This window comes from Heterodontus francisci, chromosome 25, assembly GCF_036365525.1.
Source record: "Heterodontus francisci isolate sHetFra1 chromosome 25, sHetFra1.hap1, whole genome shotgun sequence".
In the NCBI taxonomy this organism is placed as follows: Eukaryota; Metazoa; Chordata; class Chondrichthyes; order Heterodontiformes; family Heterodontidae; genus Heterodontus; species Heterodontus francisci.
Genome location: NC_090395.1, coordinates 77,858,275 through 77,880,094, shown reverse-complemented (window position 1 = coordinate 77,880,094; position 21,820 = coordinate 77,858,275). Strand labels below are relative to the sequence as shown.

At 42.7% G+C, this 21,820-nt stretch overlaps 1 protein-coding gene across 12 annotated transcripts in view; it reads left to right on the top strand.

Annotated features, from left to right (window-relative positions):
• The first annotated feature begins 1,442 nt into the window (after positions 1-1,442).
• Positions 1,443-21,820, top strand: part of rbm15 (RNA binding motif protein 15) — a 143,203-nt gene continuing 122,825 nt past the window's right edge. For 11 of the 12 annotated variants that reach the window (XM_068057563.1, XM_068057567.1, XM_068057572.1 and 8 more), the window contains exon 1: positions 1,443-10,358. In XM_068057563.1, coding sequence (XP_067913664.1) covers positions 1,780-4,254 — 2,475 coding nt within the window. In that variant the 5' untranslated portion in view covers positions 1,443-1,779 and the 3' untranslated portion in view covers positions 4,255-10,358. The remainder of the gene's footprint in view (positions 10,359-21,820) is intronic. The other variant, XM_068057564.1, reaches the window with a different exon arrangement.

Here is a 21,820-nt window from a genome sequence, read left to right as displayed (position 1 = left end):
GAACCGAAGACCCTTCATTTCTTGATTTTACTCCTTAAAACCTTCCTCTTTGACTGAGCTTTTGGTTTCTCCACATCTGTCTTAAGTGGACAACCCTTATTTTTAAACAGTGACCCTAGTTCTAGATTCTCTCACCCAAATCCACCCTGTTAAGACCCCTCAGGATCTTATATGTTTCAATCAGTTCGTGTCTTACTCTTCTAAACTCCGGTGGATACAAGCCTAGTCTGTCCAATCTTTCCTCATAAGACAGCCCGCCCATTCCAGGCATTAGTCTAGTAAACCTTCTCTGAACTGCCTCCAACACATTTCCATCCTTTCTTAAATAAGGAGACCAATACTGTACACAGTACTGTACCTTTGTAAATCACTGGTTTGGTCTCAGTTGGAGTATTGTGTCCAATTCTGGACATCACACTTTAGAAAAGATGTCAAGATCTTGGAGAGGGTGTAGAGAAGATTTACTAGAATGAGCCCAGGGATGAGAGACTTCAGTTACGTGAATCGACTGGAGAAGCTGGGGTTTTCTCCTTAGAGCAGAGAAGGGTAAGGGGAGATTTGATAGAGGTGTTCAAAATGTTGAAGAGTTTTGTTAAATATAACGTAAAATAAGGAAAAACTGTTTGCATTGGCAGGAGAGTTGGTAACCAAATGACACAAACTTAAGGCAAAAGGACCAGAGGGGGAGATGAATTTTTTTTTACACAGTGAGTTGTTGTGATCTGGAACGCGCTGCCTGAAAGGGTGGTGGAAGCCGATTCAATAGTAACTCTAAAACGGGAATTGAATAAATACTTGAAAGGGGGAAATTGCAGGGCTATGGGGAAAGAGCAGGAGAGTACGGCTAATTGGATAGCTGTCAGAGAGCCAGCACAGGCACGATGGGCTGAATGGCCTGACTTTGTTGCCTCTCATTGTGTGAATGTGGAATAAAGGGGGGGGGGGGCTTCCTTTTTGTTTGACGTGAGACGCAGCCAATGAGTCGATAAATTGTTGGGGTGCAGCCAATGGGAACGGAGTGAAGGGACGGGGCGGGGCGAGCTGCCTGACCGTTTGAATTCTAACAGAGTTTTTGTCCTGAAACGCGCCGCTTTTTGATGTAATTTTTGATTCTGATTTTTCCCGTCAGAAAACAGTGAATTTAATTAGAAGGACGCTTCACTAAAACTCCGCTATCCGATTGGCCAATGAGGAGACTGACTGGGTCCAATCACAGTTGAGTGCAACTGAAAAAAGAACGTTAAAAAACTCCCTCATTTGATCGAAAACACTGGAGACGGTTTTGCTTCAATAAATTCATGAATTTTCAGCCGACAATTCAAATTTAGAAAAGGATTTATGAGGCATTGCTTAGCGCGTCACCATGGTGTCAGATGAGTGACTGCAACGATAGCCAATCAGATCGCGAAAGTCGGAGATTCTGCCCAATCAGCGGGCAGCAACGGGGCGGGGCTTGATTCAAAATGGCGGCGATGAACCGAGAGGTTTTTTAGCGTCGGTGAAAATCTGCGGGAAAGAAGCGGGAAAAATCGATTAAAAACCGTGAAAGAATCAAATTAATGGGCAAATTGGCGAATCCATTGTGGTAAAGTATCGATTAAAAAGCGCCGATTGTTTCGATTCCTCCGCAAGGTGAAGAGAAATGGAGCGTCAGTGAAGGAGCGTCGGCGGGGAATTCGCGCAGTCCGCCTGGGTTTTATTTAAACATATAATTTTAAAAGAGGATTCAATCTTATCTTTTCATACAGTTCGGATTAATAATTACAATAGTGAAGGAATATGAAGGAGAAAGACGTGTCGCCCAAAGCTGGCGGTAAGCGTGGGGAGGAAAGGCGAGGCGGCCATCACCAACAGCCCAGGAAAATGGGAAATAACCACAACAGCATCAACAGGAACAACAAAAACCATGGCAATGCCAAGAGGACTCGCAATATCAGTGGCAAAAGGACCAACAACAGAGATTATGATGTTTATCCTCCCAACCGGACTGCTAATAACTTGAGTCTTTCTTCTGCTTCCTCAAAGACTAGTAGAACCGAGAGACAGCCTGGTGAATACAAAACCCTGAAGATCAGCAATTTGGGTTCCCAGTTGAGTGACGGTGCCATTGAGGATGGGCTTTTCCACGAGTTTAAGAAGTTTGGGGATGTCAGTGTGAAGATATCCAGAGATGGGGATGAAAGAGTGGCTCTGGTGAATTTTAGGCATTCTGAAGATGCCAAGGCTGCCAGACATGCCAAGGGCAGGCTGGTGCTGCATGATCGCCCTCTGAAAATTGAAACAGTTTATCCTCCTCCAAAAGGAAGAAGTTACTCCCCTGAACTGGATGGGTATTCTGCACCAAGTGTCCAAGGCAACCGCCATAGGCAGAGGTCTCTGTCCCCTGCAGGCCTTGGCTACAGAGAGCACAGAGCTCAGCAGCGCAGTTCTTTGGGGCGTCAAATACCACCGCCACCACCTCCACCTCCACCTCCCCAGAGAGATTTGGAAAGAGAGCGGGATTATGCCTTTTATGAAGGTCGGGGGCGAGCTGCTTACACACTCGACAGAACCACATTTAGGGAAGATGAAATCTTGCCGGAAGATGACAAAAGAGCTAATAGGACGTTGTTTATTGGTAACTTGGACCCTTCGGTTTCACAAAATGACCTTTTGCTTGCATTTGAACGGTTTGGAGTTATCTTGGAGGTGGATATCAAACGACCACCTCGTGGGCAGGGAAATTCTTATGGCTTCCTGAAATTTGAAAACTTGGACATGGCCCACAGAGCTAAGATTGCAATGTCGGGAAAAGTGATCGGGAGAAATCCTATAAAGATTGGATACGGGAAAGCAACCCCCACCACTCGATTGTGGGTTGGGGGATTAGGTGCCTGGGTTCCTGTAGCGGGTCTTGCAAGGGAATTTGATCGCTTTGGGACCATAAGGTCCATTGACTACAGAAAGGGAGACAGTTGGGCTTATATTCAGTATGAAAGCTTGGATGCCGCACAAGCTGCTTGTACTCAGATGCGTGGATTTCCCTTGGGTGGACCAGATCGGCGGCTAAGAGTTGACTTTGCAGATACAGAACATCGATATCCTCAACAATATCTGCAAGCCTTGCCTCTGCCTCATTTTGATTTGATTGGAGATGGCCTTCTTCCCCGTGGTGCGGAGTGCCTGAGGGGTAGGGAAAGGAATTCTCCTCCAATGCATTACAGAGAAAGGGACCTTTTTCCTGGCAATGACTGGCATGTCCTTTCTGTCCGGGAAAGAAACCGGAATAGCCATGAACCATTTGATCACCTTGATCGTGAAGTCCGGGATAGCTGGTCTCTTGAACGTGGGCGTGACCATATTTTACAAAATTGGGACCAAAGAAGAAAAAGGAGAGGCCCTCTCGACACACGCCCCACTGATTGTTCACCCAGTAATGATCGCTCCAGAAAGCGGCGTTGTATTTCACCGGATCGCAGCCCAGGTAATAGCAGCCGTGATGGTGGGCGTCACAGTGACTCAGACCGTGATGCCAAGAATGAGCGCTATTCGCCCAGTAGGGATCGCCGTAATAGCACAGAAAAAGTTTCTTGTGGTAAACATGAGATCAAAACTATAAACTTAATCGAAAAGGACAAAGACCGCAAACATAGAACTATAGAATGTGCAAGTCCTCTGAGGAGCAAATCTAAATCTGACTCGAGCACCGCCAAAGCATCTGACAGCTTCCGAGAATATGAACGCAAGTTGAATGTAGCCTGGCACGGAATGCTGGTTCTAAAGAATAGTTCTTTCTCCACGAACATGCACTTCCTCGAGGGTGATCTCAGTGTTGCAACCAACTTATTAGTGGATGTCTCAACTGGTGGAAAGGTAGCACAGTTAAAAATCACTCAGCGCTTACGACTGGATCAGCCTAAATTGGATGAGGTAACAAGACGCATCAAGGCATCAGGCACTAATGGCTATTGTGTCCTGTTGGCTGTACCAGCATTGAACACTGTGGAAAATGTGGAAGGGATGTCCTCTTCTATAGAGCAAGCCACTTCACCACAGAGACCACTGAGGAACTTGGTGTCCTATCTAAAACAAAAGCAGGCTGCTGGTGTCATCAGCCTGCCTGTTGGAGGAAGTAAAGAGAAGGACCACACTGGTGTGCTTCATGCTTTCCCTCCATGTGATTTTTCTCAACAGTATCTGCAAACCTCTGCTCGAGCCCTGGCCAAATCTGAAGAAGACTGTCTAGTTGTAATAATTGTACGTGGTACAGCTTAGAATTGAAATTGTACTGTCTGCTGTGCTACTGTTGTGTATTGTGATGTGTACGGGATACAAAGAGGGCAGATTCACAAAACTGTCAAGACGCTTTAACCACATCGTGTTCTGGGAGCCCTACCTTTCTACTTACAAAAACACCAATAAAACTTAGCTGACAGCCTTGCCTGTAGTAAGCTGATAACAATTGTACTTTACTGTCATATGAATTCTCCTACCCTCCCAATTAGGGCCCCGCCTAACATCAAATTCAGTCAGAATAAATCTAAACTGGGTATCTGCTCATTAACGCCTTTTGGGTTAGGTGGCCCACATGTATTTTTTAAGTTTATTTTTATTTCCCTTCCTTTTATTCATAATTATATGTTTTTCCTTTATTCTGATTTTTTTCAAAAAGTATCCCGTGCTATATTTAAATACACAAGCAGTGTCACTTGAGCATAAACAGTGAACTGTACAAAGCTTGAATGCTTCCTGCATTGTTTAAGGTAGTGCCTACCTGTCGGTGCTAGAGGCCAGTAGTTGTTCATTTCTTCAAGCAGAATTCATTATTGGAAACACAGAGTCCTAAGGGTCATACTCCTTTAATGTTATTATTGAAGGGCAAAACAATTGTTGAAAATCCAGTTGTTTTCTAGTTTTGTAAATACAGTAACTGATCTTGGAGTACAGACACCTTGCAAACTGTTTTTTATAATGTGCTGTAAGAGTTATAGGCAGTTTTCTTTTTGCACTTACTATCTTTTGGGCGCCAGTAATCCTCAAACTAACTCTAAAGTTGAAACACAGTAAGGTAATACTTTGTCTTTCCTGTCTAATGAATCAGAAAACCTTTTAATCATTTAGTTTTCAGTCTGAAATCTACAAAGTTGATTAATGTTTAACACACCCAAAGAGAATGACTTACGCTTTTAGAACCAGTGATCTGGGCAGTAAAGTCAACTTTTAGGCCATGCAAAAATGAATTATGTGCTTCAAGAATCCTGGGTTGAAAAGGACTCGTGTCAATGTTTCAAAAGATGCCTATGTACTTGTTCTTTAGAGGGCTAGCTTGACAGTTGTGGGAGGGAGAGAGAAAACCAAAGGACAACAATTGTTTGGGAAGAATCCCTGGTCATTATCCAGACCACCTGCCCTGTCCTGGAAAGTGCAGCGACTGAGTCAAGCTCGGCTATGTGGTGCTTCATAGTCAAATAGTTTGACACTGGTGTGCAACATGACCACTGGATGAGGTACAACAGGGTGACTGGCCCATTGAACCAACCCAGCAAGGGTCAGCATGTTTAAGAAGCTAAGTGGATAAGAAATTATCAAAAATAGGAGACCAGTAGTTGTCCTGTGTAATAGCGTGATGCTCTTTGCAGTGATAGTGGTTAAAAGAGCTGAACAGCCATGTTTGACCATTTTATAAAATGTTTTTCCAGCTGAGCAGGAACCCCTGTGTGTGCTAATGAAATGATCTGACCAGATTTAATTTGGCAATATCTTTCATTGAAGCCATTTGGAGAAGGGAGTGAAAAGCAAACTGGGGCTAGTCGTATGACAGAAGTGTTGTCTGGAGTCTGTAAACAGTGCTCTTTATCACTTGGGCAGTGTTTCAAGTGAAGTTTGCACAAAGGATTCAGATTTGCTGTTTTCTATACTGCACTGTCCAAATGTACAGTTTGACATAGTTTCACCCTAAGTCAGCAAAAAGTTCTAAACATATGATTCTAGTTATGCAGACAGTGATGACAACTATTTAGTATATCCATGCAAGATGCAAAATGACTTAATTTGCATTGATCTTGCACTAATGGGAAATGCATTTTGAACAAGTACACAGGCATGTTATATATGGGTCAAAGAAAAATTTTCAATGAAAAAAATTAAATATGCAAGTGCACACTGACTGTTTCTGTAATATGAACAAAAAGTAAAATGCTGGAAATCTGAACAAAATCAGAAAAGGTTAAACACTCAGTCAATGTCTGAGAATAGAACAGTCACTGTTTCGGACTGCCAAGGTTGCTGACTGGCCTGCTGTGCGTTGTCAGCTTTTCTTTTAACATATCTATTGGATGAAAGTAGTTTTCAGACCTCCACCTCCATATTGTATTTGGGACATTGGGGCACTGATGATCAGTACTAGCTTGCAAAGAGTGTGTATTTTTTTTTTTAAAGAGTTAAATTGTGGTCTGTAGTTTTCTTTTGCTTGAGTGCTCAAGGTCACTGGGCTGGACACTGCCACTGTTTTGCAGTTTTTTTTAAAATAACAAACTGAGCTGCCTACCAGCATGATGCAAGCTAAAAGTATCTGGCTCTACCCAACATTATGAATGTCTGCTCTAATGCAGCCTGTGCTAACTGGTGTCTCGGCTCAGAGGAGTTACCAGTTGGGATGTAGCAATTGACCTTTGTGCCCCTGCTCTAGGGAGAGTAAAAGTTAGCAACTTCGAATATTAAAAAAAAAAGTCACTTCTTGTGATTTGGGTGTCACTAGCAAGGCCGCAATTTATTGCCTATCCCCTGTTTTCTCGAAAGTGGCGGTGGGCCGCCTACTTGAACCACTGCAGTTTTTGCTGTGAAGGCATTCCCATGGTGTTTGGCTATCTGGTGGGAATAGGATTGGGCCGGGCTCAGATCCCTATGTAACTTTCCACTAGCGACAGAATGGGGAAAAACTAGCCACTTAAAGTGAGAGAAGTGGGGGGTCAGGGGGAAGGGGTGGTAATGCCAGTGGAACTGTGTGAATATGAGCATTCAAGAGAGGGGAGGAAGTCATGAGCACGATGTTCCTAAATATTCTTGCTGTATCCCTTATGTGTGTACACACACATGAAAGTGATTGTGGAGACGTTTATATAAAGAAAGGCTTCTTGCACATTGGAATACAGCAGTGTTGGCATTGGGATGTACTGGTCCATCAAATCAATTTATCTGCATTCCACTATAACTAGCCCTCACTAATAGTGTCAAGTCAACAGAGTTAATGATAAACAAATGTTAATTTAGCAGCAACAAATTGGCACAAAGGGTGGTGATGGCAAATTTTTTTTCTGAAATTTAGGTGCGTGTGCACTTGTACACATGCATGCTAAAACCAAAATGAGTATTTTCACTTTGTGTATGGGATTTTGGGCCAAATAAGAAACATTCACAAAACAAAGGAAGGTGGTTGCAACTGAACTGCAGAGCCTTGTTGGTTCAATCAAATTGACATGGGAATTTCTTCTTTAATTTGCAAGGGATACAAATCCTATTAAAGCAAGTCCGTGTGCACTGTTCTGAATAATTTTAAGTTGTGAAATGCAAACTTAAAAAATGGCACCACTGTTTTTGGTTTAACCACAATCCGAAGAGTTTTAGGGAACTGAGATGGAGTATAAAATGTGTGGAGCATCAATCTGGAACACATGTCTGAACAGTTGGCATGTTATCCCAAGGACCAGGTGCACAAAAGCTGCAGGTGTCCTATAATTAGATTATCTTCAATATTCAGATACAATAGTGATAACTGAAAAGTCTTTGGACAGAAAAGAGTATAGGTGCAGAAGAGTGTGTGGGTGTTGGCGTTCTCATCATCACGTAGCACTAAAGCAGCAGTCTTGCTCTATCCATAGAGATTCTGCTTTCAGTATAAAAATTCTGTGATTTTCCTTAGAAGTTAAAAGGCAGTCTCTTCGGAGCACTTGCACAAGTGTCTTTTATGACAGCTGTGAAAGATAAAAATCAGAATTCAGATGTAGGCTTAGTTTTAAAGTTTAGATAGTGTCCCTACTCCCCTTGCCTTGTTTAGACTAGAACTGCTCTCCTCTATTCACCACTCTGTGGCTGTGAAGGCAAGCAGGCAGTCTGTCCCCAGGGATTGGCCATTGCTACTGTAACCAGTTGAATGGAGGCTCAAGAATGGTCATCAGTAACCAGTATTTTTGTCTTTTGTTCTATATATTTTTCCTCCCCCTGCCGCCCCCCCCCCCCCCCCCACCCTTACTGAGATTGGGAACACTTTAGTCCGTTCTACATGGTACCACTGTACAGTGGAGCATCTGTTTAGTGATGACTGTAGAGTGCTTGGAGAGTAGTTTTGAAGCAGAGACCTGTGACCTATAAAAGGCACACTCCACATTTTATTTTATAGTCACTGTGCTGTTGCCCTCTATTGAGTTGGCTGGAGTTCCAATAAGATATACCTACATTTTTTGAATTACCTGTGATGTGAGCCTATGGGGACCTACAAAAGGCAGGTCCTGGATGCCATTGTTAATGTTAAATGCTATAATGCTTCTATGTCCTATGTACTGTTCTCTTCCCAATCCCTGGTAGCACAGGCACATAATTGTGGTGCAGGTATCCCCATCCCAAAAGAAGAAATGGTCTTAAATCTTTCAAACTATAAATGACCCAGAATGTTAGAAATCCACTGTAAATGAAGATTAAGAAGAGCTGCAAAGGTTCTTGATCTTCAGGCAAGTCTTTAGACTTGCATCAGCTAGCCTTGCTTAGGGACTATTTAACATAGGACTTTTATCTTGAAAAAAAAATCAGCATTTACAGTGTCTTTGAGAACACTGCATCAAAAATTTGTTTTAGCAGCTTAGGGTCTTGGTGCCTTAGTAAGAAGCAGTTTAGTAGCATGCCAACTAAATTTCTTTAGTGCTGAATTTTTTTGAGGCTATGTGTAAAATTACTGTATTCTTGTTAGTTATATAGAAGAAACTGGTGTTGCATGTATTTTTTTGTCTAATTTTATATTTCTTTCCTGCAAAAACCAAGTGACAGAGTATTTGAATGGCAAAGCTGAGGAGGAGACTTCCCGCTGGAATTTAGTACGAGCTGAAGACAATATTTGTGTGAAGTAGAATGGCCTTTTGCAGGGGGAAAAGATTTCTGTTGTTTTGTTTTTAAAGAGCTGGAATGGCAGCTTGAAAAAAATATATAAAAAGTTCCTGTATCTTCTATTGTGAAACCAGGTCCTGTGTTTTGAGGGGAAAGATGATCTGCTGCTGTGTGCTGTTTATAGCTGATTTCTGGGGGAGAAAGGAAAAGCTGTTCGGGCTCAACCAGCTGAATACGGGCTTTCACAGACACACGTGCGTTGAGCTGATTATATTGTCAACCAAAATCAATAAAATGTGTTTTCTTTTGAGGAAAAAAAACTGCGTTGGAGTAAGTTTGATGAATGAAGCAAAAAACATGACCCCTTGTGTACACTTGAGGCTTTTTGTTTCGGAAGGCCCTGATATTTGAGGAGGAAGCATCAGCGTCACCGTTAACTTAACAGTGGCCTGCAAGAAAGGAAATGGGGGGGACATTCCCCATTCTGAGATGTTGAGAATTCATCGCTGGCTGATCATCTTGATGCTGTTCTAATCGAAGATCCAGAATTGCTTGAAAAAAGTTTTTTAAAAAAAAAAAGTTTTGATTTATTTTTGACCCGACAGATCTGTGAAGTGTTTGAAGAATGTGAATCCTTGAAAATAAGCCTCGATCTTGCTATCCATGACCAAACCAAAAAAATCAAGGCGTTCCATGCTTCCCCAAAGTAAAAAAAAATCAGCTTTTGTCGAGCGTTGCCTAGAATTGTGAGGCAGTGCCCCCATATCCTGGAGTTTAAAAACGTGCCATTTGAGTGCTTAATTTCAAGAGGAAGAAAAGGTACTATACACCTGATATTTCGTCAGGGCTAGCAGTTGGTTTAAATACACTTTCTTTACTATGTTACTGGTGCCTTATTTGATGGATCCGTTGTGGCTTGTAACAGTTTCACACCCCATGGATGTGCATGTCCTTCTTAGGTACCCAAACTCAATTATTGCCTCTCAACTCATCACGGTGAGCTTTCGACTCCAGTGTTTTGACCTAGGAGACCTTTTATATATTTAAAAAAAAACGAATAGCATTTCCCAGTAACTAGCTGATAAGCTTGCACTGTTAATTAACAGAAGACGTCTGGTCTGAGTTTCACTTGCGGCTGCTATGTTAAATACTTTGTAAAGGATGGGGGAGAAAACACTCCTGCACTACAGCGTTTGCAAGACAGCTTTTCTCACCATTGGATGCTTTGGATTTGCTCTCTACAAAGGTGTTTACACTGTTGATTTAATATTTGTGTTTGCACCAAGGTAAGGTTTTTAAAGTAGGATTTAAAATATTGAACAATATTGGAGAGTTAGGATGTTAACTTTTTGATTTGTGTATGATGTCTTTAATTGTCTCGGTGCAAACTGTCTCTGGGATGATGAAGACATAAAACTTTTAGTGGTTTATATCTTTTGCAGACACTGGCTCTCCTGTGTCTGGTACCATAAAGGTTCTTACAGAGATGTCAATCAGAAGGGTTTTTATGGTTCTGTACTTTTTTTGATCTTTTTAAATTGCATGTCCGTGTTTTGATGTCCAACATAGTTCATATATCTTATTGAATATGGTGTTTGCTAGCTGAGGCCACTTCGAGATGTATTGTAATTGCAAGTTGAACCTTGTGTATAGAGGATCTCGTAAAAGAAAAGTTGGGAAAAGGGCATCTGTTTTTGGAAATTGACAGACTAAAACTATTCACACCCAAACTCCTATTGCCCAGAATATCCAATCCTGTCACCATTTTGACATTTTTGGACTTGCAAGCACCACTTTATTTATAGTGCACCCTATAAACAAATGATTATGGTCCCTCGATTTATTTGTTAGTACTAACATAATCTTAAAACCAACTGCAGATCATGAGTAGCTAATATTGTTCATCTTGATGCCCCAAAGCTCAACGTTTTACAAAATGCAATCTCCTGGAAAGAGAATATTTTGAATGATGGTCTCACCTAAAACATTAATCTGTCTTTTTCTAATCAGATGCTGATCAACTTGCTGTGTTTTCAGCATGTCAGCATTAGTGTTTTTTTTCCTTTTTTTTTAATGTTAAAACAATTAAATAAATTTGAAAACTTGACATCTCTCCATTCTGCAGCGATACAATGATATTGGGTTCAGTGGAGTCAAGATTAGGTTCCTTCCTGTTTTCAGATGTTTGGGGATGACGTATACAAAAATCTGGTAGACTGTGTTTAATGCTTGCATCATTCATTCCAATGAAAATCATTGAAAGCCATCATGCTGATTTTGAGAGTACTGTGTCTACAGGGCATGTTGACAAGAGAGGCTTTTTTAAAAATTGTTCTTGCAGTACTTTAGGTTGTAATGCTAAACTTTGTATTAACAACACTGTGAAATGTTTAACCTGCCCTTTCACCAGACTCTCTGGATAATCTTTGGTTTGTTTAAAATTGCGGCCCTGAGCTGTCAGCACCCTTTGCACCCCTCTCACAACACTGCCCCACCCCCCAGTTCTAGTAGTTTGCCCCTCGATGCCCAGTTCATTTTTATCCTATATTCTTTTGGTTTGTCACGTTGCAGTCTTGTAGCCCTGAAATTTTGGAAAGGGCTTTTATTAATGCTGTAGTTTCCTTTGGTGAATAAATCCAAAATATGGTGGCTGTTGGTATTAGCAACATAAAATGCATACAAATCAACAAGATTTAAAGTTTTATCTGTGTTGCAGAGGGCTGATGGAATTGTAACTCATGCAACCCACAAAGATCTCCACCCTTATTACTATCTTATTACCAGTAACATTTTTATAGGTTGAAATAGCTTCTATATTTTTCTGCTTCTGTCGGGTATGTTTGCTTTTTAAGTGGTCAGTGCTGGTGATGATGATGTGGAGCTGGCTTGGAGTAGTATCTGATCCTGATCATTTAATGTACATTTTTGAAATGGTGTAATTACATAAGCCCCTGAATCCCAATTATTATTCAATTCCTTTGTATGATCAAGCTTCTTAGTGTCTCCAAGGCCTGTCCTCCGTGATGGTCATTATATCTTCATAATTTTTCATGAATTCTGTTTTATGATGAAGGCAAGCATCCCCATTTTAAGGCTGAAAGCTGTGAAAAGGTCTGGAATTTGATTGGGGGCGGGGGGGTTCATGCTGCCATGAAATTGCCAATCTCACTCAGGCAGTAAACAAGTTGAGATTAAAAACAAGAAATGCTGGAAATACTCAGCAGGTATGGCAGCATCTGTGGAGAGGGAAGCAGAGTTAACGTTTCAGGTTAGTGACCCTTCTTCAGAACATGTTAACTCTGCTTCTCTCTTCACAGATGCTGCCAGACCTGCTGAGTATTTCCAGCATTTCTTGGTTTTTATTTCAGATTTCCAGCATCTGCAGTATTTTGCTGTTATTTTAGTAAACTTGTTGAGGTTGGGTTTGCAAAATGCAGTACAATGTTCTTGAAATTCAGGCTGAGGCAAGTTGTTCGGGATTTACTTTGCTTTTAAATTCACTTTGATCTACTGGAATGTGCTCAATCCTGGGGACAAACTTCAACAGTAAAATATTTTAGCAATAAAATGGGTGGAGAAATAGGTTGATACTTCTGATTGTTTTAATCAAGTAGCCTCATGTTTTGTAATCATTACTTTAAATTGGGTTCACTTCATTTTAAATTTTCTCCAGCATGTCCTTGTTCCCTGGGAGACTATCCAGGAAATACAGTTACCTGGAGTAAAAACGGCCCTGGAAGTGGGCAGCAGGCCACTCAGCATCTGAAAGAGAAAAGGTAGTCCGTTTCAGATGTAACCCTGTGTTCTGGCAAAAGCTTATACACAATATTAAATTGCCTTCTCTTGTCAGGTGCTGACTAATCTGTATCTTGAGTATTTTCTGTCTTTTTAGATTTCCATCATTTTGTGTATACACATATATTAAAAAAAAAACTTCATTTTCCCCGTGATGTTTGATTATCCTTCCAGCAGAATCGTATTATGAGCTGAAAAGTCCAGCAATAGTCTGCACTTGCAATAGTGTATGACACCAGAACCAGAATAGAGAGAGCAGCTGTTGGGGTAATATTATTGGCCTTGGTGCCCTGGGAATGTGGGGGGAGGGGCAGCAAATTGGCTTGAATGATGATTCTTGTTGGAAAATCGAAGTCTGTGGAAGTCAGATGAAGATGGTTTTGTATAAATTTGAGTTCTGATCTAATCAGGTCGATAAAGTGGCCTAGAGCAGATGGTAACTAAAAGCTGAATTGATGTCTGCCAACATGGGCAGTTTCAGTAAGCATCCCATTTCTAATTGTTCCTGTCCTTTCACTGTTGGGCACAGTAACTCATCCCTGTGGCTGTCAGTTAATTTGCAATTCCATACTTTATAATATTTTTAAATTGGCCAGAGATGTGTTCTAAGGAAGCCCCCGGCTTAATCACTAGTCTGAGTGGTTGTATTGGTTTTGGTGCCCTATGTTCGGGAATCTGTGAAGGAACATATGCAGTAACTTTTACTGGAGAGTATCATGTGAGTCCTGGGAGAGAGCTAGTTTGGACTTGATGCCCCTTATACTGAAATAGCCTGCTGAAACTTGTATGCCAGGAATATCATGTGATTGTCACTACCAGGATGATTGAAGGTGAATTAGATGGACCTTGGCCTTTCTTTATCTAAAATTTCCACTGTTCCTGTACCCAGTTGAATGAGCAACACTACAGCAACTTGTGTCAGTGGACTTATACTCTGACAAGACATTGAGTTGAGTGCTAGAAATTCTACTGACTTGGTAAAGTCCGCATGCCTGCAGACCAGAAGAAGCCAAATTTGATTTGTACTCTGTGCCATTAGCAGCCCTCGCTTGGGATGCTGCAGTTGATCTCTGAGCTTCCGGGTAGAGTGGGGGGAAAAAAACTGATGGGGGTTTTTGCTCCTGATGGTTCTTCAGTGACTCGTATTGGGAAGTGCACATGTGAATGTTGAATGAGACCAAGATTGGGCTCAGCAATTGAATGGCTGGCAGATGTTCACCATCCTGCCTCGTACATGAAGACGAACTAGGTAGGGAGCTGGACCCAATGGCATTATACCCAAGCATTAGTCAGTGTCTTCAGGAGTAGCAGCGACTTTCCTCAAGGAAGTTCTCTTTAAGTATTGTTGCTTAATCTACTTTTTGCTCTGTTGCACAATTATGTACTGTAATAGTGTGTGGAGTCTTTGCAAAGTGTGTTATGGATATCTCTTGTGTAAAGGATGCTGCAGGAGGTTTTATATAAAAAGCATCTTGTATAGTTAAAAATTTCAATTTCTAAATTAGGAACATGTCAACATCAAATCAAAATGCACACAAGAATGGTGTTAAATTCAATATGGTTTGGTACTTATTCCACATTAGCCCCTTGCATTAGAAAGCTGCAGAAAAATTTATTTGTAAAAGTTGAAGCTGAAGATTGTGTTTTGCTTAGTGAGGTTTATTACTTTCAGTATCAGTACTTGCCTGAACGATTACCAAACGACTATTAGGTTCCCTTTAAGATGAGGACAGCACCAGTTATTCTCATCTGTAATTAGAGAAACACAGTCAAATCTACTGAAAATTAATTTTTTTTGTCATCAAGCTATCTTCGTTGACACTGATAGTTGTTGATGCTGTTGTGTATTGTCCAGCCAGTCTCTGCAATTGCACTTTTTTTCTATTCATTCATGGGATGTAGGCGTCACGGGCCGGGCCAGCATTTATTGCCCATCCCTAATTGCCCTTGAGAAGGTGGTGGTGAGCTGCCTTCTTGAACTGCTGCAGTCCATGTGGGGTAGGTACACCCACAGTGCTGTTAGGAAGGCAGTTCCAGGATTTTGACCCAGCGACGGTGAAGGAACGGCGATATAGTTCCAAGTCAGGATGGTGTGTGACTTGGAGGGGAACTTGCAGGTGGTGGTGTTCCCATGTATTTGCTGCCCTTGTCCTTCTAGTTGGTAGAGGTCGCAGGTTTGGAAGGTGCTGTCTAAGGAGCCTTGGTGCATTGCTGCAGTGCATCTTGTCGATGGTACACACTGCTGACACTGTGCGTCGGTGGTGGAGGGAGTGAATGTTTGTAGATGGGGTGCCAATTAAGCAGGCTGCTTTGTCCTGGATGGTGTCGAGCTTCTTGAGTGTTGGAGCTGCACCCATCCAGGCAAGTGGAGCGTATTCCATCACACTCCTGACTTGTGCCTTGTAGATGGTGGACAGGCTTTGGGGAGTCAGGAGGTGAGTTACTCGCCTCAGGATTCCCAGCCTCTGACCTGCTCTTGTAGCCACGGTATTTATATGACTACTCCAGTTCAGTTTCTGGTGAATGGTAACCCCTAGAATGTTGATGGTGGGGGATTCAGCGATGGTAATGCCGTTGAATGTCAAGGGGAGATGGTTAGATTCTCTCTTGTTGGAGATGGTCATTGCCTGGCACTTGTGTGACGCGAATGTTACTTGCCACTTATCAGCCCAAGCCTGGATATTGTCCAGGTCTTGTTGCGTTTCTACACGGACTGCTTCAGTATCTGAGGAGTCACGAATGGTGCTGAACATTGTGCAATCAGCGAACATCCCCACTTCTGACATGATTGAAGGAAGGTCATTGATGAAGCAGCTGAAGATGGTTGGGCCTAGGACACTACCCTGAGGAACTCCTGCAGTGATGTCCTGGAGCTCAGATGATTGACCTCCAACAACCGCAACCATCTTCCTTTGTGCTAGGTATGACTCCAGCCAGCGGAGGGTTTTCTCCCTGATTCCCATTGACCTCAGTTTTGCTAGGGCTCCTTGATGCCATACTTGGTCAAATGCTGCCTTGATTTCAAGGGCAGTCACTCTCGCCTCACCTCTGGAGTTCAGCTCTTTTGTCCGTGTTTGAACCAAGGCTGTAATGAGGTCCAGAGCTGAGTGGACCTGGCGGAACCCAAACTGAGCGTCACTGAGCAGGTTATTGCTGAGCAAGTGCCGCTTGATGGCACTGTTGATGACACCTTCCATCACTTTACTGATGATTGAGAGTAGGCTGATGGGGCTGTAATTGGCTGGGTTGGACTTGTCCTGCTTTTTGTGTACAGGACATACCTGGGCAATTTTCCACATTGCAGGGTAGATGCCAGTGTTGTAGCTATACTGGAACCGCTTGGCTAGGGGTGTGGCAAGTTCTGGAGCACAGGTCTTCAGTACTATTGCCGGAATATTGTCAGGGCCCATAGCTTTTGCAGTATCTAGTGCCTTCAGTCGTTTCTTGATATCACGTGGAGTGAATCGAATTGGCTGAAGTCTGGCATCTGTGATGCTGGGGACTTCAGGAGGAGGTCGAGATGGATCATCAACTCGGCACTTTTGGCTGAAGATTGTTGCAAATGCTTCAGCCTTACCTTTCACACTGATGTGCTGGGCTCCCCCATCATTGAGGATGGGGATATTTGTCGAGCCACATCCTCCAGTTAGTTGTTTAATTGTCCACCACCATTCACGGCTGGATGTGGCAGGACTGCAGAGCTTAGATCTGATCCGTTGGTTATGGGATCGCTTAGCTCTGTCTATCGCATGCTGCTTACGCAGTTTGGCATGCAAGTAGTCCTGGGTTGCAGCTTCACCAGATTGAAACCTCATTTTGAGGTATGCCTGGTGCTGCTCCTGGTATGCCCTCCTGCACTCTTCATTGAACCAGGGTTGGTCTCCTGGCTTGATGGTAATGGTCGAGTGGGGGATATGCCGGGCCATGAGGTTGCAGATTGTGGTTGAATACAATTCTGCTGCTGCTGATGGCCCACAGCGCCTCATGGATGCCCAGTTTTGCATTGCTAGATCTGTTCGAAATCTATCCCATTTAGCACGGTGGTAGTGCCACACAACACGATGGAGGGTATCCTCAATGTGAAGGCGGGACTTCGTCTCCTCAAGGACTGTGCGGTGGTCACTCCTGCCAATACTGTCATGGACAGAAGCAACTGCAGCAGGCAGATTGGTGAGGACGAGGTCAAGTATGTTTTTCCCTTGTGTTGGTTCCCCCACCAACTGCCGCAGACCCAGTCTAGCAGCTGTGTCCTTTAGGACTCGGCCAGCTTGCTCAGTCGTGGTGCTACCGAGCCACTCTTGGTGATGGACATTGAAGTCCCCCACCCAGAGTACATTTTGTGCCTTTGCCACCCTCAGTACTTCCTCCAAGTGGTGTTCAACAGGGAGGAGTACTGAGTCATCAGCTGAGGGAGGGCGGTAGGTGATAATCAGTAGGAGGTTACCTTGCCCATGTTTGACCTGATGCCATGAGACTTCATGGGCTCCAGAGTCGATGTTAAGGACTCCCAGGGCAACTCCCTCCCTACTGTATACTACTGTGCCACTACCTCTGCTGGGTCTGTCCTGCCGGTGGCACAGGACGTACCCGGGGATGGTGATGGCAGTGTCTGGGACATTGTCTGTAAGGTATGATTCCGTGAGTATGACTATGTCAGGCTGTTGCTTGACTAGCCTGTGGGACAGCTCTCCCAACTTTGGCACAAGCCCCCAGATGTTAGTAAGGAGGAATTTGCAGGGTCGACAGGGCTGGGTTTGCCGTTGTCGTTTCCGGTGCCTAGGTCGATGCCGGGTGGTCCGTCCGGTTTCATTCCTTTTTATTGAGTTTGTAGCGGTTAGGTACAACTGAGTGGCTTGCTTGGCCATTTCAGAGGGCATGTAAGAGTTAACCACATTGCTGTGGGTCTGGAGTCACATGTAAGCCAGACCAGGTAAGGACAGCAGATTTCCTTCCCTAAAGGACATTAGTGAACCAGATGGGTTTTTACAACAATCGACAATGGTTTCATGGCCATCATTAGACTAGCTTTTAATTCCAGATTTATTAATTAAATTCAAATTCCACCTTCTGCTGTGGTGGGATTCGAATCCATGTCCCCAGAGAAATACCCTGGGTCTCTGGGTTACTAGTCCAGTGATAATACCACTTCGCCACCGCCTACCCCATAAAACAAATGCCCATTTATACTTTGACCACTCCGAACCTGCTGCATTGCAGTCCTTCCATTGATTGTTTACCCCACTACTTCTTTGCAGTTGAGTAAAATCTGCAAAGATGCAAATATGTTTGCCACCAAAGTATTTTGTAATTATGCAGTATGGGAATAGGTCTGGTTGAAAATATTAATTAATTTGTCTGATTCTATTACTCACAGCCTACCAGATTTTTTTTCATTAAGTTTCTATTCTGTCCTCATCTCTTGACAGCATTGACTCTTGGTGTGCATTTTCACTTGTTTCAGTTCAAGTAAGCAGTAATCATGTGTATCTTGCCCGTGAGTGTCTGTAGGCTATTTAACTGTGCATGGTGGAGTGGCCTAAAGAATGTGACAATTAAGTCAAAATCTTTTACAAATTTTCAAATGTCTGACTTAAGGACATGAAAGGGAATTGTAAAACCACTACTGGCAGCCTGGCTAATTTGGTGCAAGTAGGGAATTTGGCATCCCCAGATCAGTATAACACCATGCTGGGTAATATCATTACCCACTTGGCTATTGGGGAGCACAGGTCTGTCATTTTGCTTCTTGGCAACTAAGTACATTCTGACCAAAGAGGAAGGAAAGATTGGTCAAGTAAGGAGAGTATGCTGGACCGTCTGGAGAATATTGACTAATGTTATCCAGACTGACCATTATCTGTAATTAGTTTGCCTATAGTGTGCGTGCTTCTTTAAAACAAGGGTGTGACTGGCAAGGCAGGCATTGCCCATCCCTATGGCAGTAAATGCTGGCGCATGTCTCATTAAATATATCCAAAAGCAAAAAAAATCCATGGATCATTTGTTTCCTGGGGAATTGTAAAATAGTTAATTTATTGTTTATGAGCAATTCTCAAGCTTCTTTCAGTGACAATATTATTTTACCCCACTTCACTGCAACATCATGACCTCTCTGATTCGCAAAAAATGGGATAGATGTCATTTGATCATAAAACTACATTTGGTGTTAGTTACAGACATTGAAAGGTTATGTAGTTTTTAGTGTTTGTCTTGTGTAATCACATGAATATTTAAAGTAAATATATTTTCTTCCCTTTCCCTTCTGCGCCTCCTTATGAGCCAGATGATTCCCTCAGCAAGAACTTGCCGATATCAGTCAAAAATTTTCAGTTGCTGTGTAACTATAGGATGAATAGGAAATAGGAGCAGAAGTAGGCCATTCAAACAGATCATGGCTAATCATCTACCTCTATGCCATTTTTCCCCACGATCCCCATATCCCTTGGTGCCATTTGTATCCAGAAATCTATCAATTTCTGTCTTGAACATGCTCAATGATTGAGCTTCCACAACCCTCTGGGGTAGAGAGTTCCATACATTCACCACCCTCTGAGTAAAGAAATTCCTCCTCATCTCGGTCTTAAATGTCCTGCCCCTTATTCTGAGACTGTCCCTTGATTCCTGACTCACCAGCCAGAGGAAACATCCTATCCACATGTACCCTGTCACGTCCTGTAAGAATTTTGTAAGTTTCAATCAGATCACCTCTCGTTCTTCGAAATTCTAGAGAATACAGGCCCAGTTTCTGCAATCTCTCCTCATAAAACAATCCCACCATCCCAGGGATTAGTCTGGTGAACCTCCATTGCACTCCCTCTCTGGCAAGTATATCCTTCCTTGGATAAGGACACCAGAACTGTACACAATACTCCAAGGCTTTGTGCAATTGCAGCAATACATCTTTGTTCCTGTACTCAAATCCCCTTGCAATGAAGGCCAACGTACCATTTGCCTTCCTAATTGCATGCTGCACCTGCGTGCTAGGTTTTAGTGACTCATGAACAAGGACATCTAGATTCCTTTGGACATCAACATTTCCCAAACTCTCACCATTTAAGAACTACTCTGCCTTTCTGTTTTTTCTACCAAAGCGGATCACTTCACACTTATTCACATTATATTCCATCTGCCATGTTCTTGCTCATTCACTGAGCCTGTCTAAATCCCCTTGAAGCCTCCTTGCATCCTCCTCACAACGTACATTCCCACCTAGTTTTGTGTCATCAGCAAATTTGGAAATATTACAATTGGTCCCCATATCCAAATCATTTATATCGATTGTGAACAGCTGTGGACCCAGCACTGATCCTTGCAGTGCCCCACTAGTAACAGCCTGCCATCCTGAGAATGACCCATTTATTCCTGCTCTCTGCTTTCTGTCTGTTTTCAATTCTCAATCCATTGCAGTGTATTACCCCCAATCCCATGTGCTCTAATTTTTACCAACCTCTGAAAATCCAAATACACCACATCCACTGGTTCTCCTTTATCTATGCTACAAGTAACATCCTCAGAAAACTCCCAACAGGTTTGTCAAATATGCTTTCCCTTTCACCAATCCATGTTGACTTTGCCCAATCATATCATTATTTTCCAAGTGTCCAGTTATCTCATCCTTTATAATAGATGCTAATATTTTCCCTACTACTGACGTCAAACTAACAGGTCTGTAGTTCTCCGTTTTCTCTTTTGCTCCCTTCTTAAATAATGGGGTTACATTTGTTATTTTCCAGTCTGCAGGAACCCTTCCAGAATCTATAGAATTTTAAAAGATAACCACCAACGCATCCATCATCTCTATAGCCACCTCCTTTAATACTCTGGGATGTAGCTCATCTGGGCCAGGGGATTTATCAACTTTCAATCAAATTAATTTTTTGAGTACTGCCTCATTATTGATACTAATTTCCTTAAGATCCTCATTTTTACAAGTCCCTTGGTTCCCTAGTATTTCTGGGAGATTTTCTATGTCTTCCTCTGTGAAGTAATTGTTTCGTCTCTCCGCCATTTCCTCATTCTCCATCTGTCTCCACCTGCAATGGACCCACATTCGTCCTTGCTGATCTTTCTCTTTTCACATACCTAAGGAAGCTTTTACAGTCTGTCTTTAGGTTTCTAGCTAGCTTGCATTCATGATCTATTTTCCCTTTCTTTATCAGTTTCTTGGTTCTCCTTTTATTAGTTAACCTTACTGTTCAAAGTGTAAGATGTTAGAATTCTACATTACTCAAGAATATTTTAAACTACTAACAGTTGGGACTGCTAAGGAGCAGCTACTGAGCTGGATGTCCCTTTACTCATGTCAGCTGTGGCTCAGTTGGTAGTACTCTTGCCTATGAGTCACAAGGTCTGGCTTCAAGTTCCACTCCAGGTTCTGAGTACAAAAATCTACACTGACACTCCAGTGCAGTACTGAGGGAACACTGCACTGTTGGAGGCGCTGTCTTTCAGATGAGATGTTAAACAGAGGCCCCATCTACTTGCTCAGATGGATGGAAAAGATCCCATGGCAGTATTTCGAAGAAGAGCAGGGGAGTTCTCCCCAGTGTTCTGGCCAATGTTTATCCTTCGATCAATATCCCAAAAAATTTATCTGGTAATGATCACATTTCTATTTGTGGGAGTGTGTTATTGTGTGCATACTGGCTGCCACCTTTCCTGCATTACAACAGTGACTGCACTTCAAAAAATACTTCATTGGCTTTAAAGCACTTTGAGATGTCCGGTGGTCATGAAAGGTGTTTATATAAATGCAAATCTTTTATTAATCCACTTGGCTATTTCTGGGTCTTTGCCAGTTGCAGCTCAGGGCTTTTTGAACAGGCTGGGGAGGTAGTAGGGTGTCAGCTATGGCTTAGTTGGTAGCACTTTCACCTGAGTCAGAAGGTTGTTGATTCAGATCCCACTCCAGAGACTTGAGCACAAAAATCTAAGCTGACACTCCAGTGCAATA